Source organism: Columba livia, chromosome Z (assembly GCF_036013475.1).
Source record: "Columba livia isolate bColLiv1 breed racing homer chromosome Z, bColLiv1.pat.W.v2, whole genome shotgun sequence".
NCBI classification, from domain to species: domain Eukaryota; kingdom Metazoa; phylum Chordata; class Aves; order Columbiformes; family Columbidae; genus Columba; species Columba livia.
Window position 1 is genome coordinate 11,895,423 of NC_088642.1, and position 17,018 is coordinate 11,912,440.

The window sequence follows — 17,018 nt, forward strand, 5'->3', positions numbered from 1 at the left end:
GTCAGAGACTGAAAGAACTTACTGGTAGACACTGAAAGAATTTACAGCTTTATGGGGTTTAGAGGCTGCAAGCTACATCTGCGAAAGAAACTCCCCACCCTCGGGGAGCAGGGCGAGCTCCCCGGATTCAGGGTGGCCTTCTGCGTGGTGAGGGGCCGTCAACAGCGTGGTATGCTACTAATTGTTCTGTTATTGTCAACACCCTGCCAGACATTCATTCTTCTAAGAATGCACTGGTGGGCTTCCAGTAGTGCTAGCATGTGCTGACACTGCTCTGACATGGATTAATTTCAATGGGAGCTAGTGCTTTTAAAATGAGCTGATTGCACAGGAAGCCTAGCTCTTCTAGCCGCAGTCAGCAGGTGTGAATGCACCTGACTTTTTTTTTTTAAACACAGATCTGTGAACAAGAAATATTGTTATAGGGAGATATTACTACTTAACACTGTAATATAAAATAATAATTTTCATTAAAATTGAAAATAATAAATTTTTGGCATATGGACTGCTTGGGTGATACCATAAAGTACACTGAACAGAAGCTCCAGTGCCTGCTGCACTCATCAAATCCTAGAAAACAGCTATAGTTGCACCACTGAAAGTTTCTGCAATGCTGGTGTTTCAGATATGAACAGTGTATATTTTAATCTCTCTTCCCAATGCAGAGAGAAAAGGAAGTTTGATGCCAGCCTCATGCTTCCAGCAAGGGAACTGCACAAGCAAGGTGTCTGATCCTGCAGAGACCGAATGAACGCCACCTCGGAGGTACAAGCATCTGGTGTCCCGCCATGCTGGAGATATTCGCCTGCTTGTCTCCGCTCTCAGCCGCTCCACCACCCCTGCCCGGCACCGCAGCTCCGCATTCGCCTGCTCTCCAGCCCCCTATCCCCCAGCTGTCCCCAGGCTGTTCTCACCGTCACCTCGGGCAGCTCCTGCTCCCCCTGCCCTGCGCTGAGAGGACACAGAGCCCCGATTCTCTTAGGATCTGAGATGTCCAGTATGAGCGCAGAGTCATGTACATATGTGAAGAGAAGGAGGATGGAGGAAGTTAATGTCAGGGCACAGAAGGGTCCTTCACTGCATCTATGCACCTTGGACAAACATGATACATGGCTGTCTGAAGGAGGGATACCTGCCATTCACAATCTCTTGTGATTGGTGGCTGTATCAATCTAAATATTGAATTTCTCTTATCTTCCTGATGAATATCTAAACAATTCCACTGTCCCACACATACGCTGTTTAAAAAAATCCTTCAAATCACATGCGGGCTTACAGGTGTCTGAAGTTCTGAATTTGTTTAGGAAGCGACAAACAGATGCCCCATTAAGCAACAAAAAAGAGTATGTGTAACCTGCAAATTCATGCAAACTGAATCCCTCATAATCATGTTCTCCAGCCACAGAACTATTACAAAAAATATATTGGTCTCATAGATTTGAAAAATGTAAGTATTCAAAAAAAATTGCAACCTACTTGCGTAGACCCCTGAGTATGTAAAAAATCTCTGCTTTATTATAGTGTGCCACTGAGACTCATGCCTGAGATCACTTGTACTCAAATGACTTACACTTTGACTTCTGCTCTAAGAAAAAAATAAGGCTGTTCTGCTGAAGAACTACACAGGACTACAAGCTATTAGGCTATGACCTGAAGACTAATGAATAAGTATTTATATGTCATCAGTCTTTTCACCTTCATGACTGGTTTGGTTGTATGCAGTGGTGACCTCCTGCAGACAAAGTGATGACAAAAAATAGATGCTCTATGAGAATCCTATGAAGTGTGACTTAAACTCTCACCTTCGCAATTGTCCTTTAGAAACCTGTTTCAGGGTGAGTAAATTTCAGTGATATTTCTGTTTTATTTTGACTTGATTGTACAAACTGAAGGCAATATAACTTACTTTATTAAAGGCTGAAGAAGCATTTGAAGCAAGTAGACTTCTAAAATGCTTTTGTTAGCTCAGCTGCTTTGGGCTCAGTAAGGTCAGCGGAGCAAAGAGATGCAAGATAGTCCTCCTTTTGCAGGTACCTGTGTGAGGCTGCTGCTCTCCTGCCCCTCTGCCTCCTAGAGAAGGGCAGGGAGACAGGAGAGGCACAGATGAGCCCAAAACTCACCTGAGTCACTGGCCAGCACAGATGACCCACCGCACACTCCAAGTATGCGCTAAGAACAATGAACTTCATTGTTCAATGAACTTCATTCTCAGGCCTTGAGTTCAGGCAAATCCATCACTTGAAATGGTGCAAACCAGAAGCCTATCAATTAGCCCTGAGTCTGAAATTGACTGAATCTGAGCTCATAGATCTCACCCCAACAGTTTGATGGTCTGATGCAGAATCTCTACTAAGGAAAGAAAAATAATCTCTTGAGTGCCAAGTTTTGTTTTCTTTGAATAATATATACAGGTGTTTTGACCAAAGAGATATGACATTCTTAAGATATTTTGTGCACAGATATTAAATAACTCTCCCCAAGTGCTATAAAAGAAACTTTTTTTTTTTTAATGTAAATAACAGGCAAGTGATTGAATTCTTCAAATACATCACACAAAATAATTACCTTTGAAGGAAGAAGTGTTTGGAATTCTGAGGGGTTTCTGTCTGTCTCCTCTTGTCAGAGATGCACATAAGTAATCAGGAACACTTTTCAATTTAGGAAAAGGTATGCCTATCTCACTAAGATGCTGAACACAGCTCTGATAATGATGAGCAAAAAATCATTATTCCATATTATAATGCTGGACTATCAGGCACTTTGCAGCACAGCCGGACAGCTTTCACAGTACTTTTCCACAGCTTGCTGCATTTGATATTTCCACTCCTCACTCACGCATACTTTTCTGAAAAGTCTGACCATATTTTCTGCTTTCAAAATAAGTGATACTCTTCTGTTCATGAATGCTAAATTGGTCCTCCAAATCAAGCAGATTAATAAACCTCAGAGCAATTTCCCAGTGCATATTAAAAAAAAACAGTAAATACATAAATTTAATGATGAAGGGCTTGTGGACTCCAGGTATATTATAAACATTCCTCAAGCTGTAATAAAAAGATAACACACAATTCAACTGAGCTATCCTTACCAGGATTTCACTGTTCTCCTTGTGTATCTTATTGCACCTCCAAGAAATACTGAAAATGCAGCAGACACACAGCTACTTGCAAAATGTAATTTGGTCCAAAGCTCAAGGTATTTTTATGAAGAGTCTCACAGACAGAGAAGTTCAAAAACACAGGAGGTATCTGGGCACCTGTCACTCTCTTACTATGAGTTCCCATTAGGTATTATGGATATTAGGGTCAGTTTGTCCCCACAGCTCCTACAATGCCAGGCTCTGTGGCTCTCAGGGAAATCTTTCAGGATGATCAGCTTGCAGAATCACATCACACACTTCAGTTCTACCTACATTCACTGAAGATAATGAGAGAGGAATATTTCTTAACCACTTTTGTAACTGGGAAGTAAGTACGTCAACCCACAATATACCTGACAGGAATACACAAAAAAGCAATTGTAACACAAACAAACACAGGCACGTACACACACTCCTCCAGTTGTACAGCCAGATTTTCAAAGAAAGCCCTTAGCACTCAGTATACAGAACTTACGAAAAACTTTCCACTTTCTAAAGTGGTGAAAAAGAACCAAGAACTTTCAAATACTGAATGTGTGGAAGACAACACACGTGTAGGTAAGAATATCTCTGATCATAGCTTCTATATAGCTAGGTGGAATTCAAAAAGAATAACTCTCTCCTGAACAAACATGCACAGAAATAGGTATGTTCCAGCCAAAATTCAAAGCACCAGAAAAGTCATCTGAAAGAGACTCATCAAACAGCAGGTGCTGTTAATGAAATACGTAAAGCAGCACTCCTCTACGGGAGCAATAATGTGAAAGAATCTCTCATTGCATAGCATCACAATAATCACCAGGAGAAAATAAAAAAGGTGCGTGACTTGGACAAAAACTCTATGGAGAAGTCTCTTTGGCCAAATAATTTGACAGCTTCTCTTGGCCTTCTTTCCCACCTGTTCTTAAGAAGATGGCATCCAACTCTCATCTCCTTCAGAAACTTCAAAGAGAGGAGAAATCCTCCCATCTTCACAATGACACCCCTGGAAACAGTCATGAAAGCAGGGTGGCATTGCCAAACTTCTCGAGTTGTGCTGCTTGCTTAGGCCATCAGAAGCACTCCATTACCACTGCTAATGCTCTCCAGCCTCCACCTCAGGGGGGCTCCAACCTGCAGGCTGAGCCAGGGCACCCCGCGTCCGCCCCGCCGCGCGGTCCTGACAGACGGAGCTGTGCTGCCCCAGGTGTGCGAATGCACAGCCGCCCGTGGGGCGGCCGGGACACCCACAGGGCCCGTGCACGGCGGGCTCACTGACACCCATCCGCCCGGGGCACTTGCGGGTTTTGCAAAACACGGTTTTACTCGACTAATTACCCGACCTTTGTCACGGGGGCTTAAGGAATGCGTGCCGGGGAGGCCCGGCCCACAGGGCTCCGGGCACGCCGCTGTTCGGCACCCTGCCGCCGGCCGGCTCGCTGGCGTGAGGGGAACTGCGGTTACGTGCGCGAACCCCCCGTTTTGGATCGGCCCCTGTGTCACTGCGGACCTGTTCCCCGCGGCAACGGCGACGCGACGCCGCGGAGCTCCTGAGCCTGCCGGCGCACCGCCGGGGGACTGCAGCCGGCCCCTCGGCCACCGCTACCGCCGTTAGCTCTGCGTGCCACCGCCGGGATCGGGCCGGGGGTGCCGGCAGATCGCCCCGCAGCGCCCGGCCCGGTCCCGCAGCCGCGGAGCGCCCCTCGCTGGCGCTGCCCGGCGCTCCGCCGCGGGCCCGCGTCTGGCGCCGCGCCGGCCTTGCGACGGGCAGGGCCGTAACGTGCCGGGCGAGGGGCGGCGGCGCGGCGTTCCCTCCCCTGCAGCGGCCTTCGCCCCCTCACTCACCCAGCAGCACGGCGGCCACCGTGCTGAGCAGGAGACAGTTCTTCCTCAGGAAGCCCGGGCAGCTGCATCCCTTCCTGCCCGCCTTCGCCATAGCGGGGGGCGATGGGCCTGGGGCGCTCCACGCCGTGCAGAGCCGAGCCGATCCGATCCGATCCGCCTGCCGCCGTGCGTGCGCTCCGCGCTGCTGCGCGCTTACAGCGGAGAAGCGGAGACGTTGCACCTCACCTGGCAACGAGAGAGCCCCGCCCTCTGCCCGCCCCTCCGCCTGCCCGCCCCGCTGCCCACACCGCGGAGCGTTCTCATCTTCCCTGCCCCCTGCCCCCCGCAGCCGGCCCGCGGGGTGAGCCCCGGCAGCCGGTCAGCTCGCTGCTTGTCGGGCTCTCCCCGCGTCCTCCCGGAGCGCGGCCCGGGCAGGGGAGAGGGCAGCACCCCTCCCGGACCCGCCTTCCCCCAGGACCGCTGCCCGGAGCGCTTCACCTCTCAGCCGCCAGCAGCCCCGGGCCGCAGGACAAGGCGAGGGCGAGAAGGAGCAAAGGTGCCCGGTGGGCCCTGCCAAAGGCTGGCAGCCTGCAGCAGTGCGGGGAGGTGCCATGCCCGAAACGCACCGCCCCTCATGCTTTATGCCCCGGTCTGGTTTGAGCTGATGGGTTTTGTGCCAGAGACATGTGAGCCAGCCCCCACCATGCTTGACAGCCCCTGTGGCCTCATCAATGTTTATAAATATGTGAAGGGTGAGTGTCAGGAGGATGGAGACAGGCTCTTCTCAGTGACAACCAATGACAGGACAAGGGGCAATAGGTACAAGCTGGAACACAGGAGGTTCCACTTAAATATGAGAAGAAACGTCTTAGTGAGGGTAACAGACACTGGAGGTTGTGGAGTGTCCTTCTCTGCAGACATTCAAACCCGCCTGGACACCTTCCTGTGTAACCTCATCTGGGTGTTCCTGCTCCGGCAGGGGGACTGGACTGGATGAGCTTTTGAGGTCCCTTCCAATCCCTGACATTCTGTGATTCAGTGGCCAAGGGGAGGTTGTCTCACAGCGAGACCTGTGCTGCCAAGCTGCCAGCCAGCAGCCTCCATGCTCTGCAGGGCGGTGTGGGAGGCCCAGGGCCCCAGGCGGGTGAGGTGGCCCTGGGTGTGTGTGACCCCTGGAAACCCACCAGTGGTTGCGCTGGGGGGGACGTCAGGTTAAATATTAAGGAGAAGTATTTTGCCCTGTGCTCCTAGTTGGAAAATTTGGGGTATGGAGTACAGCAATGTCTCATAGGATTTCCCACTGGGTTTCTATCATGGCATGTTCAAATACCAAAATTGTGAAGAAGCATTTATTTTTCCATGCAACTGCTTGACCATGGTCTCCTTCCCGTTGCCTGTCCATATGCATAATTAAAGTCTGTGTAATGTTGGGGCCTAATTCTGTGTGGAATTATGGTAGGATTTTCAACAGCTGTTTATCAACTTGTCGATTATGATTTTCAAACTTGGAGATCAATTAGTAAATGCAAGCAGAATAAAAAGTGCTGTTGTCTTGCTGAATGACATGAAGGTGAGTGCAGAATGAAAGTTTAATTTATCCATTTATCTGTTCCAAAACATACCCGAGTAAAGTTTGCATTATTTCTGTCTGTGATGACCAGGTAATGAAGGCCTGGGTTATATCAACAAAAACTGCAATTGATAGCTTGTGACATTTCCTCTTCACATGGATGTGACTGTTCTAGGTGACAGTGACAAATACCTTGCTGAGGCAGCGAAGAGCACTAAAACCCACCTGGATGAGATACAGGAGCCGTCATCTATTCCAAATGCTAAAACCTGGAGCCAGCTGCATAAATTTAGGTAGAGACTCCTAAAAAAGTGGCCTTATTTTTCAAATGTGTTGAGCAACTGCAGTAATTTGTCTGCATCTGTCATCATCAGGAAAGTTTAATTAAAAAATAAAAGGAAGCCTAGTGGTAGAAAGGAAGGAGATGAGTAAGTATCACATTAATTTAATTAAATCAGAAAAGGTTCTAGGCCACTTAAAAAGAAAGCTGGCATACTACCATGTTACAAAGCCACAGAAAAAGCAAGCCAAAAATAACTAATGCAAAGAAACAGTAAGAAACACCATGATCATTACAGGCTTTGGTACAGAAAGGTGGCAAAATATGAGTGACATTGAAGAAGTATAGGAAGAAAAAGGCATATGAGTCTTCAAGGTGGGCAGGATCAGGCTTATCTTGTGCAGAAGCGTTGGTTCTCTGGCCTTGGTTCTCACTGCCACAGAGAGTAATTTTATTTTTTTTATTTCCTCACACATATACTGGGAACCTCAGATGTCGCTTTCAGTAAGCAGAAGGTCTGATTTGTCCCAGGAGGCAAGGACGTGGTGCCCCTCTGGACAGTAGCAACAAAACTAGTTGCAAGACAAATTCAGAGTTTAAGCCTTCCTTTAACTTCTGTCTATTCACTTTCTCATGTATCCCTTCTTACAACATACTCTGCTTTTCTTTCAAGCTGTTTTGGTGAGCTAGAGGAAATAACTGAAATACAACCATTACTGAAAAACAGCTAAAATAGAGTTTACTTCTTCATCCACGGGAGTTTCCATGGTTTGTGTGTTTCTCCTAATGCTTTAAGTATCCTTTTTCACATTAAGTATTTCATAGTACCTTTTGGGGAGAGCTACAATTGTCTGCATTACTCCTAGCACAAAAAATGCCCTCCTACTAGTATAAAGCAATGTGGTTGTAGATGATATATGTCCTCCTGGAGCTTGCAATATCTGGAAGGAGTTGTGTAACTTCTAGAAAAAACATAATACAATTACGCTATATAACTGATGAAGGCTAGAGACATATCTTATTTCCATGTTCTGCAACAGTAGAACAATATATATTGAATTGTATTGAAAACCTTGACATGCTTCTTGTTTTCTGTCAAAGTACAACGTTTCTATTCTTTTCTGCTAGTGTTTCATACCCTAAAATATTTAAGAAAAAAAGCATGCCAAAATAATGGTCTTTTTTTCGTAACATTATGTCTTTTTTTTTTTTCCCCCACTTAATTGTAATTCCATGGACATGACCTTGAAAAAATAAGTTGATAACTCATGGCATCCATAGAAACTTGAAGAAGCTTTTTAAAAATACTTAGGCAGGTGAAATAGAGATGTTTTATACATCCTGATGAGCAAGCTGTTTTTAATTTGATCTTCTTGTAGAATGACAGACATTGGCTTTGATCCTAGATGTAGAATCAAGCTGGCAGTTTCTGTATGGGGAGCTATATATATTAAAAAAACAAAACAAAACAACAACGTAATAGAAGTGTCCCAATGAAATGGAAAAGAAGTAAAGGTAGCCCAAGCCCATGGATAATTTTTGAAATGTTGAAGTTATTTTAAAAATTAACTTAGCTATGGTAAAAGACCAGAAGAACTACTACTTTGGGAGACTCACTGCCTGCGCAGATACCAAGCACAGCTGCTGAGCAAACAAAAATCTAAATTCTATTTAAACTGTTTTTAGCTTTGTATCATTCCAAGACATCCTGGGATAACAATGAAATGAATAAGATGCACGTGTGAAAAAATGTCAATACACTTCATATGTACAGATGATAGGAATACATTCTTTAGCTATATTGCTTACAAAGTTCTCAGAGTAGCTCATGGGTAAGACTGCATGCATGGCAATATGTTTTTATTTTTAAATTTTTTTTGAGTGTTAATGAAACATACAGAGGAAGCAGCCTTGAAAATCTCAGCGTTTGTCTGGGAAAAAGTGCCATGCATTTACATGTATGATTTTTTTCTTTAAGGCTAAGCTAGCCCAGTTCACTTTGTTGTAGACCTAGGACCATACATAAACACATAAATAACTATTACATTTACAAGTTATTACCACATGGTAACTTGGTATGTATGTAGCCCTGTGTATCAACATTCATTTCCAATCTGTAAAACAGTCTAAATGGCATTTTAAGCTAATTACTTGGACATAATTTCACAGACTGGGAAGATTTTCAACTTCTTCAGGCATCCGAGTGTTCCAGTGCTGGGAGAGGTCCTACAGGAACATGTGCAGTACAGGGTAGTGCACAGTGTAGCAGGTGGAAGCTTTCCACTTCATATTACCTTAAAATTATTTTCAGAGACCATAGCTGAGAGGGGAAAAAAGCAACTGAGTTTTACTTGTTTCTTCAATGTCCTTCAATGTTTTCTACCTAGTGCAGCCTATTATTATAATTTGTTTAAGATTCGGTGACTTTTAATTTGATCCACAGAAAACTAATGAAGTGCCTTTTCCTCATAGTTTATGGTGACCACAGGTTAGAATTTGCATCAGAGGGAATTACAGAATCACAGAATCACAGAATCGACTGGGTTGGAAAAGACCTCAGAGGTCATCGAGTCCAACCCTTGGTCCAACTCTAGTCCGTTTACTAGATCATGGCACTAAGTGCCATGTCCAATCTCAGTTTAAAAACCTCCAGGGACGGCGAGTCCACCACCTCCCTGGGCAGCCATTCCAATGCCTGACCACTCTCTCTGTAAAGAATTTCTTTCTAATATCCAGCCTAAATTTCCCCTGGTAGAGTTTAAGCCCATGACCCTTGTCCTATTGCTAACTGCCTGGGAGAAGAGACCAATCCCCACCTGGCTATAACTTCCCTTCAGGTAGTTATAGAGAGTGATGAGGTCACCTCTAATCCTCCTCTTCTCTAGACTAAACAACCCCAGCTCCCTCAGCCTCTCCCCATAGGTCTTATGTTCAAGTCCCTTCACCAGTCGTGTTGCTCTTCTCTGGACCTGCTCCAGCACTTCAATGTCTTTCCTGACCTGAGGGGCCCAGAACTGAACACAATACTCCAGGTGTGGCCTCACCAATGCAGAGTACAGGGGAAGGATCACTGCCCTTGTCCTGCTGACCACGCTGTTTTTGATACAGGACAGGAATTGCTGAATTGTATTACATTTTTTAAAGATGCTTTGGTAAAACAACAGTATTTAGCAAAGATTTCAAAAAATGGGTGCTAATAATCTACCTAGAATGCAGTTAGAATAATTGAGTTTGCTTTTTTTATTTGAAGCCAGCCCATCAGATAGGAAGTTTGCAATTGTTTTTTCAGACCATAAAGCCAGGGAGCACATATAAAATTTCAAAACACAATCAATTCCTGTCTGATACATCTCATCTTAATGAGAAAATAATCCAATAAAAAGTCTAGTATTTCTAAGTACTGCGAACATTTCCAGTTGTCATCCTTTGGCACTAGACCGTGTTGCTGCACTGGCTTCTTTTATTATTAAAGTGACTGAAATTATTTTGTCTTTGGAATACAGTAAGTTGAAGAGTAAAATCTTTTTGCTGTTAACCAAGCATGAGCCATCAAGCACAATGCTTTTATCTCTGAATTCCAGAATTAGGCTGTTAGCAAAGTCGCCTTGCTTTGGTTCCACTCTTCAGCTTTCTAGCCAAATACAAAGGCTAAAATTACAGACGGAAATGGAAAGTGTGATTCTGGATGCAGTTCAGTGAAGAGCCAAATGAAACTCAAGGAAATGCACAAAGCTATGTCTTATGCTTATAAGAATACTTTACTGTAACTAAACACCCCAAAACTGCAGGATTTTTCCTTACCTGTGTCTCCTGACATCTGAACCTCCAACTTTAACTGCCATATACATTATGTAATACAGCTGGATAAACAAAACAAAACAAAACAAACAACAAAAAAAATCTGGTGCTGAGTCAGCCTGCAAAATAAATAAACAAGAGCTCTTTGACATGCTCTGACTGTGCCCTGGGACAGAGCTGATGAGTGCTGGGTTTTATTTTTTACGGGGTTATTGGTTTTATGACAGTAATGTCTTTGCACACAAAGATGCAGTTTAATCCAATATAGGTTAAATTTAAACTACCAGACCACTTATGGTGTATTTAACTAATCCAACCCACTCTTCTAATTTTAAAGGCATATCTATTTCTATTCCAGTAGCTGGTTCCAAATACATAGAGGGATCCTTGCTCACTACTTACAACTTCCAGTAAGATTACCAGTAGCTGCCTTATCTTCTGTTTGCATAGTATTTTTTTCAGTCTTACCAATGACACTGTAGACCTTATCAAATTAGTCATTCTTCTCTGTATTTTCCTCAACAGTTTATTTTTCAGAATTGTTGTGTTATCAGTCAAAATATATTATTTGTAGGTAAAATGGTCAGAATTTGCCCTTAAACCAAGAAGGAGATAAGAGTGGGGGTTTTTTGGTTGTTGTGTTTGGTTTGGGTTTTTCTTTGTTTCATTTTGTTGTTTGTTTGTTTGATGTTGGGGCGGTGGGGTTTTTGTGTGGTTGGTTGGCTTTTTTGCTTTTTTTTTGTTGTTGTTGTTGTTTTTGTTTTGTTGTTTGGTTTTTTTTGTTTGTTGTTTTTTTTTGTTTTTTTTTGTTTTTTTTTTTTTTAATTAAATGAAATCCTGTGCCAGATCAATGGGATTCTTTTAACTTTTTTGAAGCCAATGGGATCACAGCTGGGAGGAAGACAGCTGAAGATGGGGTTTTTGTTGCTAGTTTATAGCTTTCTAATGCTATCTTTTTTCTACCAAAACCCAGTTTTGTTCCCTCTCAACTAAACATTAGTGTTTTATCAGCAATTTTTCACTGTGAGATCAGAAGAACTCATGTCCAATTGACATAAAAGAGTAATGATGAAAACATACTAGAATTCCTTGATAGTTGTGCCCTGCTATACTTTTAAAACCTTGGATCTGGAACACTGTGTTCTAAATCACTTCTCTTTTTTCCTAAGCTGTGTTCCTGGTCCCAATAAGAATATTGTGAATATTGTTACACATTTTTATAAAAGCTGGAAGAGACCATGCCCATGTGGTAGTTAAAGGAATTCCTATCAGTGAGAAATGCTTTGAATTTTTTTTTTTCTTTCGTGTTTTCAGTTGTGTAAACATTTCTTACAATGCTTGTAGGTTTTCCTGGCTGCAGACTTCTTATGTTGTCAGAAGGCTGTAAAGCAGAGTGGGAAGGCAGCATGAAAAAGTGTTTCACAAATGGAGATCTAAATGGTACCTATGTGCTACTTACAGAGGGTTGAAGGAAAGCCATTTTCTATAAGTCATCAAGGGAAGGTACGTTTTACGAAGTCCAGCAGTTCTCATTTGCCTAGAAAGTCTGATGACATAGCTGTGGAGCGATCGTGCGCCAGCAGCGGTGTAAATCCAGGTGCATATTGTGGTAATGGTTTTAAAAATGCTTCTTCCTTTCTATTAATTATTCAGCCCATTAGATGTCCAGGAAAATAGCTAGACCAACATGACTGCAAACAGTTTTACTTCCTAACTACACACAATGTCAAGGATGAAGATTCTTCTTTAGCAACATGTGTGAGGGAGTTCTAGTAGTAATAATAAATGAATTAATTTTGGATAATCATTCAAAATTTCCAAGTTTCTGTGAAGTGTTTAAAAAGGCCTGGCAGATAATATCAGAATGGCAGGGATGAGGTTTGTGTGGAAAGATGATCTCTTCATGGGCAAAATTGTATTCAGTAACTATTCACTGTCTACAACTACCAGAAAGGAGGTTGTAGCATGGAGGGTGTTGGTCTCTTCTCCCCAATAGCAAGTGACAGGATGAGAGGAAATTGCTTCAGGTTGCACCAGGGAGGGTCCAGATTGGATATTAGGAGAAACTTCTTCCCGGAAAGGGTTGTCAGGCATCGGAACAGGCTGCCCATGAAAGTGGTGGAGTCACCATCCCTGGAGGTGTTTAAAAGACACATAGATGAGGTTCTTAAGGACATGGTTTGGTGCTAGATTTAGGTTATGTTTGGACTTGATGATCTTGAGGGTCCCTTCCAACCAAAATGATTCTATGATTCTATGATTTTTAAGCATTCATATAAATTCATAAGGGTGCTGTCCTCAACTGGGGGCTATGCCCAGATGTTAGTAAGACAGGATGAGATAGAGAAGACCTATCATCTGCAGTCTGGGGTGGAGGCTGACCTTCTGATTTCTGCAATAGCTAGCCACCTGCTGACTCAGAAATGCACACTGCTTAAGGCAAACGAGTCACAGGAATTTGAACTGGACCTGATATAGGTTTCCAAGATTTTGGGGCTGCAGATCAGGCATAATTACTTGCAGATGTGACTTGTTAGTGGCTGTTGCAAAGGAAGAAGGGTATTTACTATTGCTCTTTGACACACCAATACCTACAAGACACTTCCACCTCAGAGCAAGAGTTATTTCACAGTAGCACTGGCATCAGACTTCCAGGACTGTGTGATAAGGCTGGATCCTCACTGTACTGGCAATCAGCTCCTGTCTTGAAAAACTGAAAGGTTAAAGTATGTTAAACAAATACCATCTTTTAGTAGAATAAAATTGTTGCTCAAGTGTAGATGATGATGTAGCCTTGCCATGTTGAAGTAACATTGTTTTATCTCCATAGTGTGAAAAGTGCATATGCATTAATATATGGTGACAGTGAACAAAGTTTAGGATAATAGTGGGAAAAGTTTTGGATAATATTCTACTGCTGCCCCAGCAATTTTGCAGAATGACTCATTATGTAATATATCATATGTATATATATACATATATATATAAAATAGATGTAGCTACTCTAATACGTATGTAATTATGAAATTATTGATTCTTGCAGACAGTTGCTCCTTACCACTCTTCACAAATAGCACAAATGGAATTGGAGAGCTGTGTTCACCCACACACTGTTTGGAGACTTATTTTAATGAAGACATTTATCTCAAGACTCAGAGTATTCGTGGACTGTGTCTAAGCCTCATATTTTTTAGTTGCCTGAGCACATTCAAATATTAACATCCAGCTGTAAACTCAAATTCTATCCCAAAAGAGTATCAAGAAAAAGTCAAAAAACATAATGGTAACGCACTATAAACACTCCAAATGCAAGCAGAACTCATCTTTTCAAATTTTTAAAAATAACATGATGTTTAAGCCAGCCTTATCATTTTCTAGGGAATGACTCCATCTTTTAACACTTTTTGTTGGCCGTCTGTTGTGTGCATATCTGGAGAATTGTAATTATTTTTGGCAGTCTTATTTCGTAGACTGTGGAGTCTTTGTGACAGAAACGTCACTTCAGTCCGTATTTAAGTATTGCTTTTCCTAATAAAATCCTGCTCCACAACTGAGCCTTAGGGCACTTTCAGAACCTATATGGTAATAACAGCAACCTCTAATAATGAGAAGAAGACCATTTGCAGTGGCCTCTATGCCCTAAATACCTTACCTATTCAGTATTTTCAGAGTATGAAATTGGAGAAGAGGATAAGAAACCCTAATTCCTGAAATGATTTAGCAGATATTATTTGTCTTTGAAAGTGATGACAACATTACTTTCTAATGGGCACTTTGGGCTGCAGTATGGAGGAAAATAGGCAACTTGTAGTGTTCTTGGGATAGACAAGTGCTGACTAATGGCAGAGGTCAGGAAATCAGAACTCAAAGGTGGATTTGGAGAAAAAAAAATAGAGGCCAGCAGAAGGAAAATTATGCTGAATTGATTTGCAGTTCTGGGATTCCAGCTTGTACTTGCAAAATCTTGTTGCAATTCAGTGTACATAGTGACTTTTGTTGTCTGGGACAGTTTGTACCTATAATGGCCCAAATACAACTGTCAGAAATTTAGGAGATTTGGGAAAAATTGTGTAATTAGGTTCTGGCAATTAACTTCTGCAGCATAGTCAGTATTGTGCTTGATGCTGGGGTTAGTATGGATCTTCTAAATTTAGGATAAACATAGGTGGAGTATAAGATGTTGCATTGGAGATGTACCATTAAGTCAGACATGTTTACATTTTCAGAAAGACTGTGAAACAAAGTATATCTAAACAGTGCAAAAGTTCAAATGTTAGCTGGCAGTTAGGGTAACATAGGAATTACAAACAGTGTCCCTATCTAATAGGACTAGTAGAAAACAAAGATGCCATTCCTTTTGTTACTGGGGCAAATATACAGGGGATTGGACTAGATGATCTTTTGAGGTCCCTTCCAATCCCTAACATTCTGTGATTCTGTGAGATCTGAAGCAGATTTTTCCTTTGACATTTCCTCATTAAAAACATTGGTGTGATCCTACCTTATCTGATGGTTGATATTCACAAGTATGACTCTTTCCATCCATACCATGGGCTGCAGGGTATGACTGTGACTCTGGAAGTGGCAGGAAACCATGCTTGTCAAAAAGAGAGGAGGTGGACAAGAAGCAGCAGCAGATCAGCTTTTGTGTCTTAAAAAAAAAAAAGATGTCTGCCCTCCTCTAAAGAATTCTGAAACATAAGAGGGGGTCCTTTCCATCCACCCTCCTGTAACTGTGAAAGATTGCTGATGAAAGATAAACCTCACCCTTACAACTGTCATCCTGTGTATCCTTTCTCCATGCTTTGAAACTACTTCTGAGAAAGACAAAATTTCTTCAAGAGCTGCGGGACAAAAGCCAGCAAAGGATGTATCACCCCAGGAGGAACACGGTGACCACCATGTGTCAGCATTTCTCCACAAACTTAGATGAAGGGACGGCTGACAAATTACAGCCCTCCCTGAATGGCAGTGAAATGAACACCAGCAGCTATAGCTGTAAGAAAATAGCTGATATTTGAAAATTTCCCATGGTTTGGAGGCAATATTATTTTGAGACTTGAAGTTTGTCCATTGGGCTTTGTTTCAGCTGCACTGGAAGTCATAGGCCAAATTTTCATGGTTTTAGGAAAGCCTTTAACAGCCAAGCATCTGTCTCAGTGCATTAGCTGCAGAAAAAGCCTGCTAGGAGCAAGGAGGATAAATTAATGCAGTGTGGTGCAGAGGAGCCAGGTGAATGCTCTGCCGGTGTGGTAAGTAAATCTTACACACAGCTGTTAGTATACAAGAGACTATATTTTAGTGCAAATTATGCAAGCAGTTTGTACAGTGGTATGGTCATTGTTTCAGTATATCATGTGAGCGATATTGTTGATAGTAGCTCACAGGACACACAGGACTTACTGTCATTCTTAGTGTCTTCTCTTCTACCCTGTAACTATTTCAGTCCTCTTTATGCCTTCTAGTGCTTCAGTTCTGACACCTGTTAAATGAGGATGATGATGCTTGCTTCTCACCAAAGGCCCATGTAACACTGTAATGGAACAATGCTGTACAGGAGGTAAGGATTTCTAGTTTATTGCTTAACAGTCACCAAAGGAGAAGTCTTCAGACTTTGCCTTAGGGCTTTAGTCTACCTGGTAATTAGCTTCTAAGAAATCCTTAAGCTAGAGATCAGTAAACTACAAAGTAGGAAATAGAAAGAAAAACATACGAAATCATATATATGCATTTTAAGTGTTAAAATACAAGGTTTTAAAACCATGTTGTCATGGAAATGCTCCTGGGCTTGAAGCCGCTGACTTTTCCAGTCAGCCAGAAACTTGTAGTCACCAGCAGCAAATAGGACTTCAACCCAGGCTTTTAGCAAGCTTTACAGTTTATCCATGGCAGTACATTTTCACAGTTCTGACAGAAATGTCCTGTGAGTACAAATAAATCTTTCTGAAAATAGCCTTTAGAGAAGCAAAACGTTTTTGAGAAGTAGCAGTGGAAACTCTGTCATCCAACAGGACACGAGGTTCCTCCATGCATCAGGACTTAACTGCAGTACCACAAATTTGCATGGTAAGGTTTTCAACTAACTGAAATACAAATGTATTTTAACAAGTGAGCAGCTTATTTTATCCTGTGCTAGCAAAATAACTGCGTGAAAGTGACTGAACCCCCAGTGCCGCTCAGTGTCAGTGTGGCTACTTCAAAAGGCTGCAGACGGCAAACCCTTCCCATGGCAGGAGCACACTGTACTCAAGAAGCTCTTTGCAGATTGTCCTTTCTATGTATATAAATTCATATATACACATATGTGTGTGTGTACGCCGCAGTGAATGTTGAACTCTGTCCCCCTCTCCCCACCATGGCCCAGTTGGTGAGGAAACCTCCATGCCAGCATGTCCCCCTACTTATGCCCTCTTTTCACCTGCTAAAGA

The 17,018-nt window shown here is 42.7% G+C and overlaps 1 protein-coding gene across 1 annotated transcript in view; it reads right to left on the reverse strand.

Moving 5' to 3' along the window:
- The window catches only part of SLC1A1 (solute carrier family 1 member 1), a 63,108-nt gene extending 57,890 nt beyond the window's left edge, over positions 1 to 5,218 (reverse strand). The window contains exon 1 of the mRNA XM_065047222.1: positions 4,964 to 5,218. Within this exon, the coding sequence (XP_064903294.1) occupies positions 4,964 to 5,054 (91 nt within the window). The 5' untranslated portion in view covers positions 5,055 to 5,218. The remainder of the gene's footprint in view (positions 1 to 4,963) is intronic.
- Between the last annotated feature and the right edge of the window lie 11,800 nt (positions 5,219 to 17,018).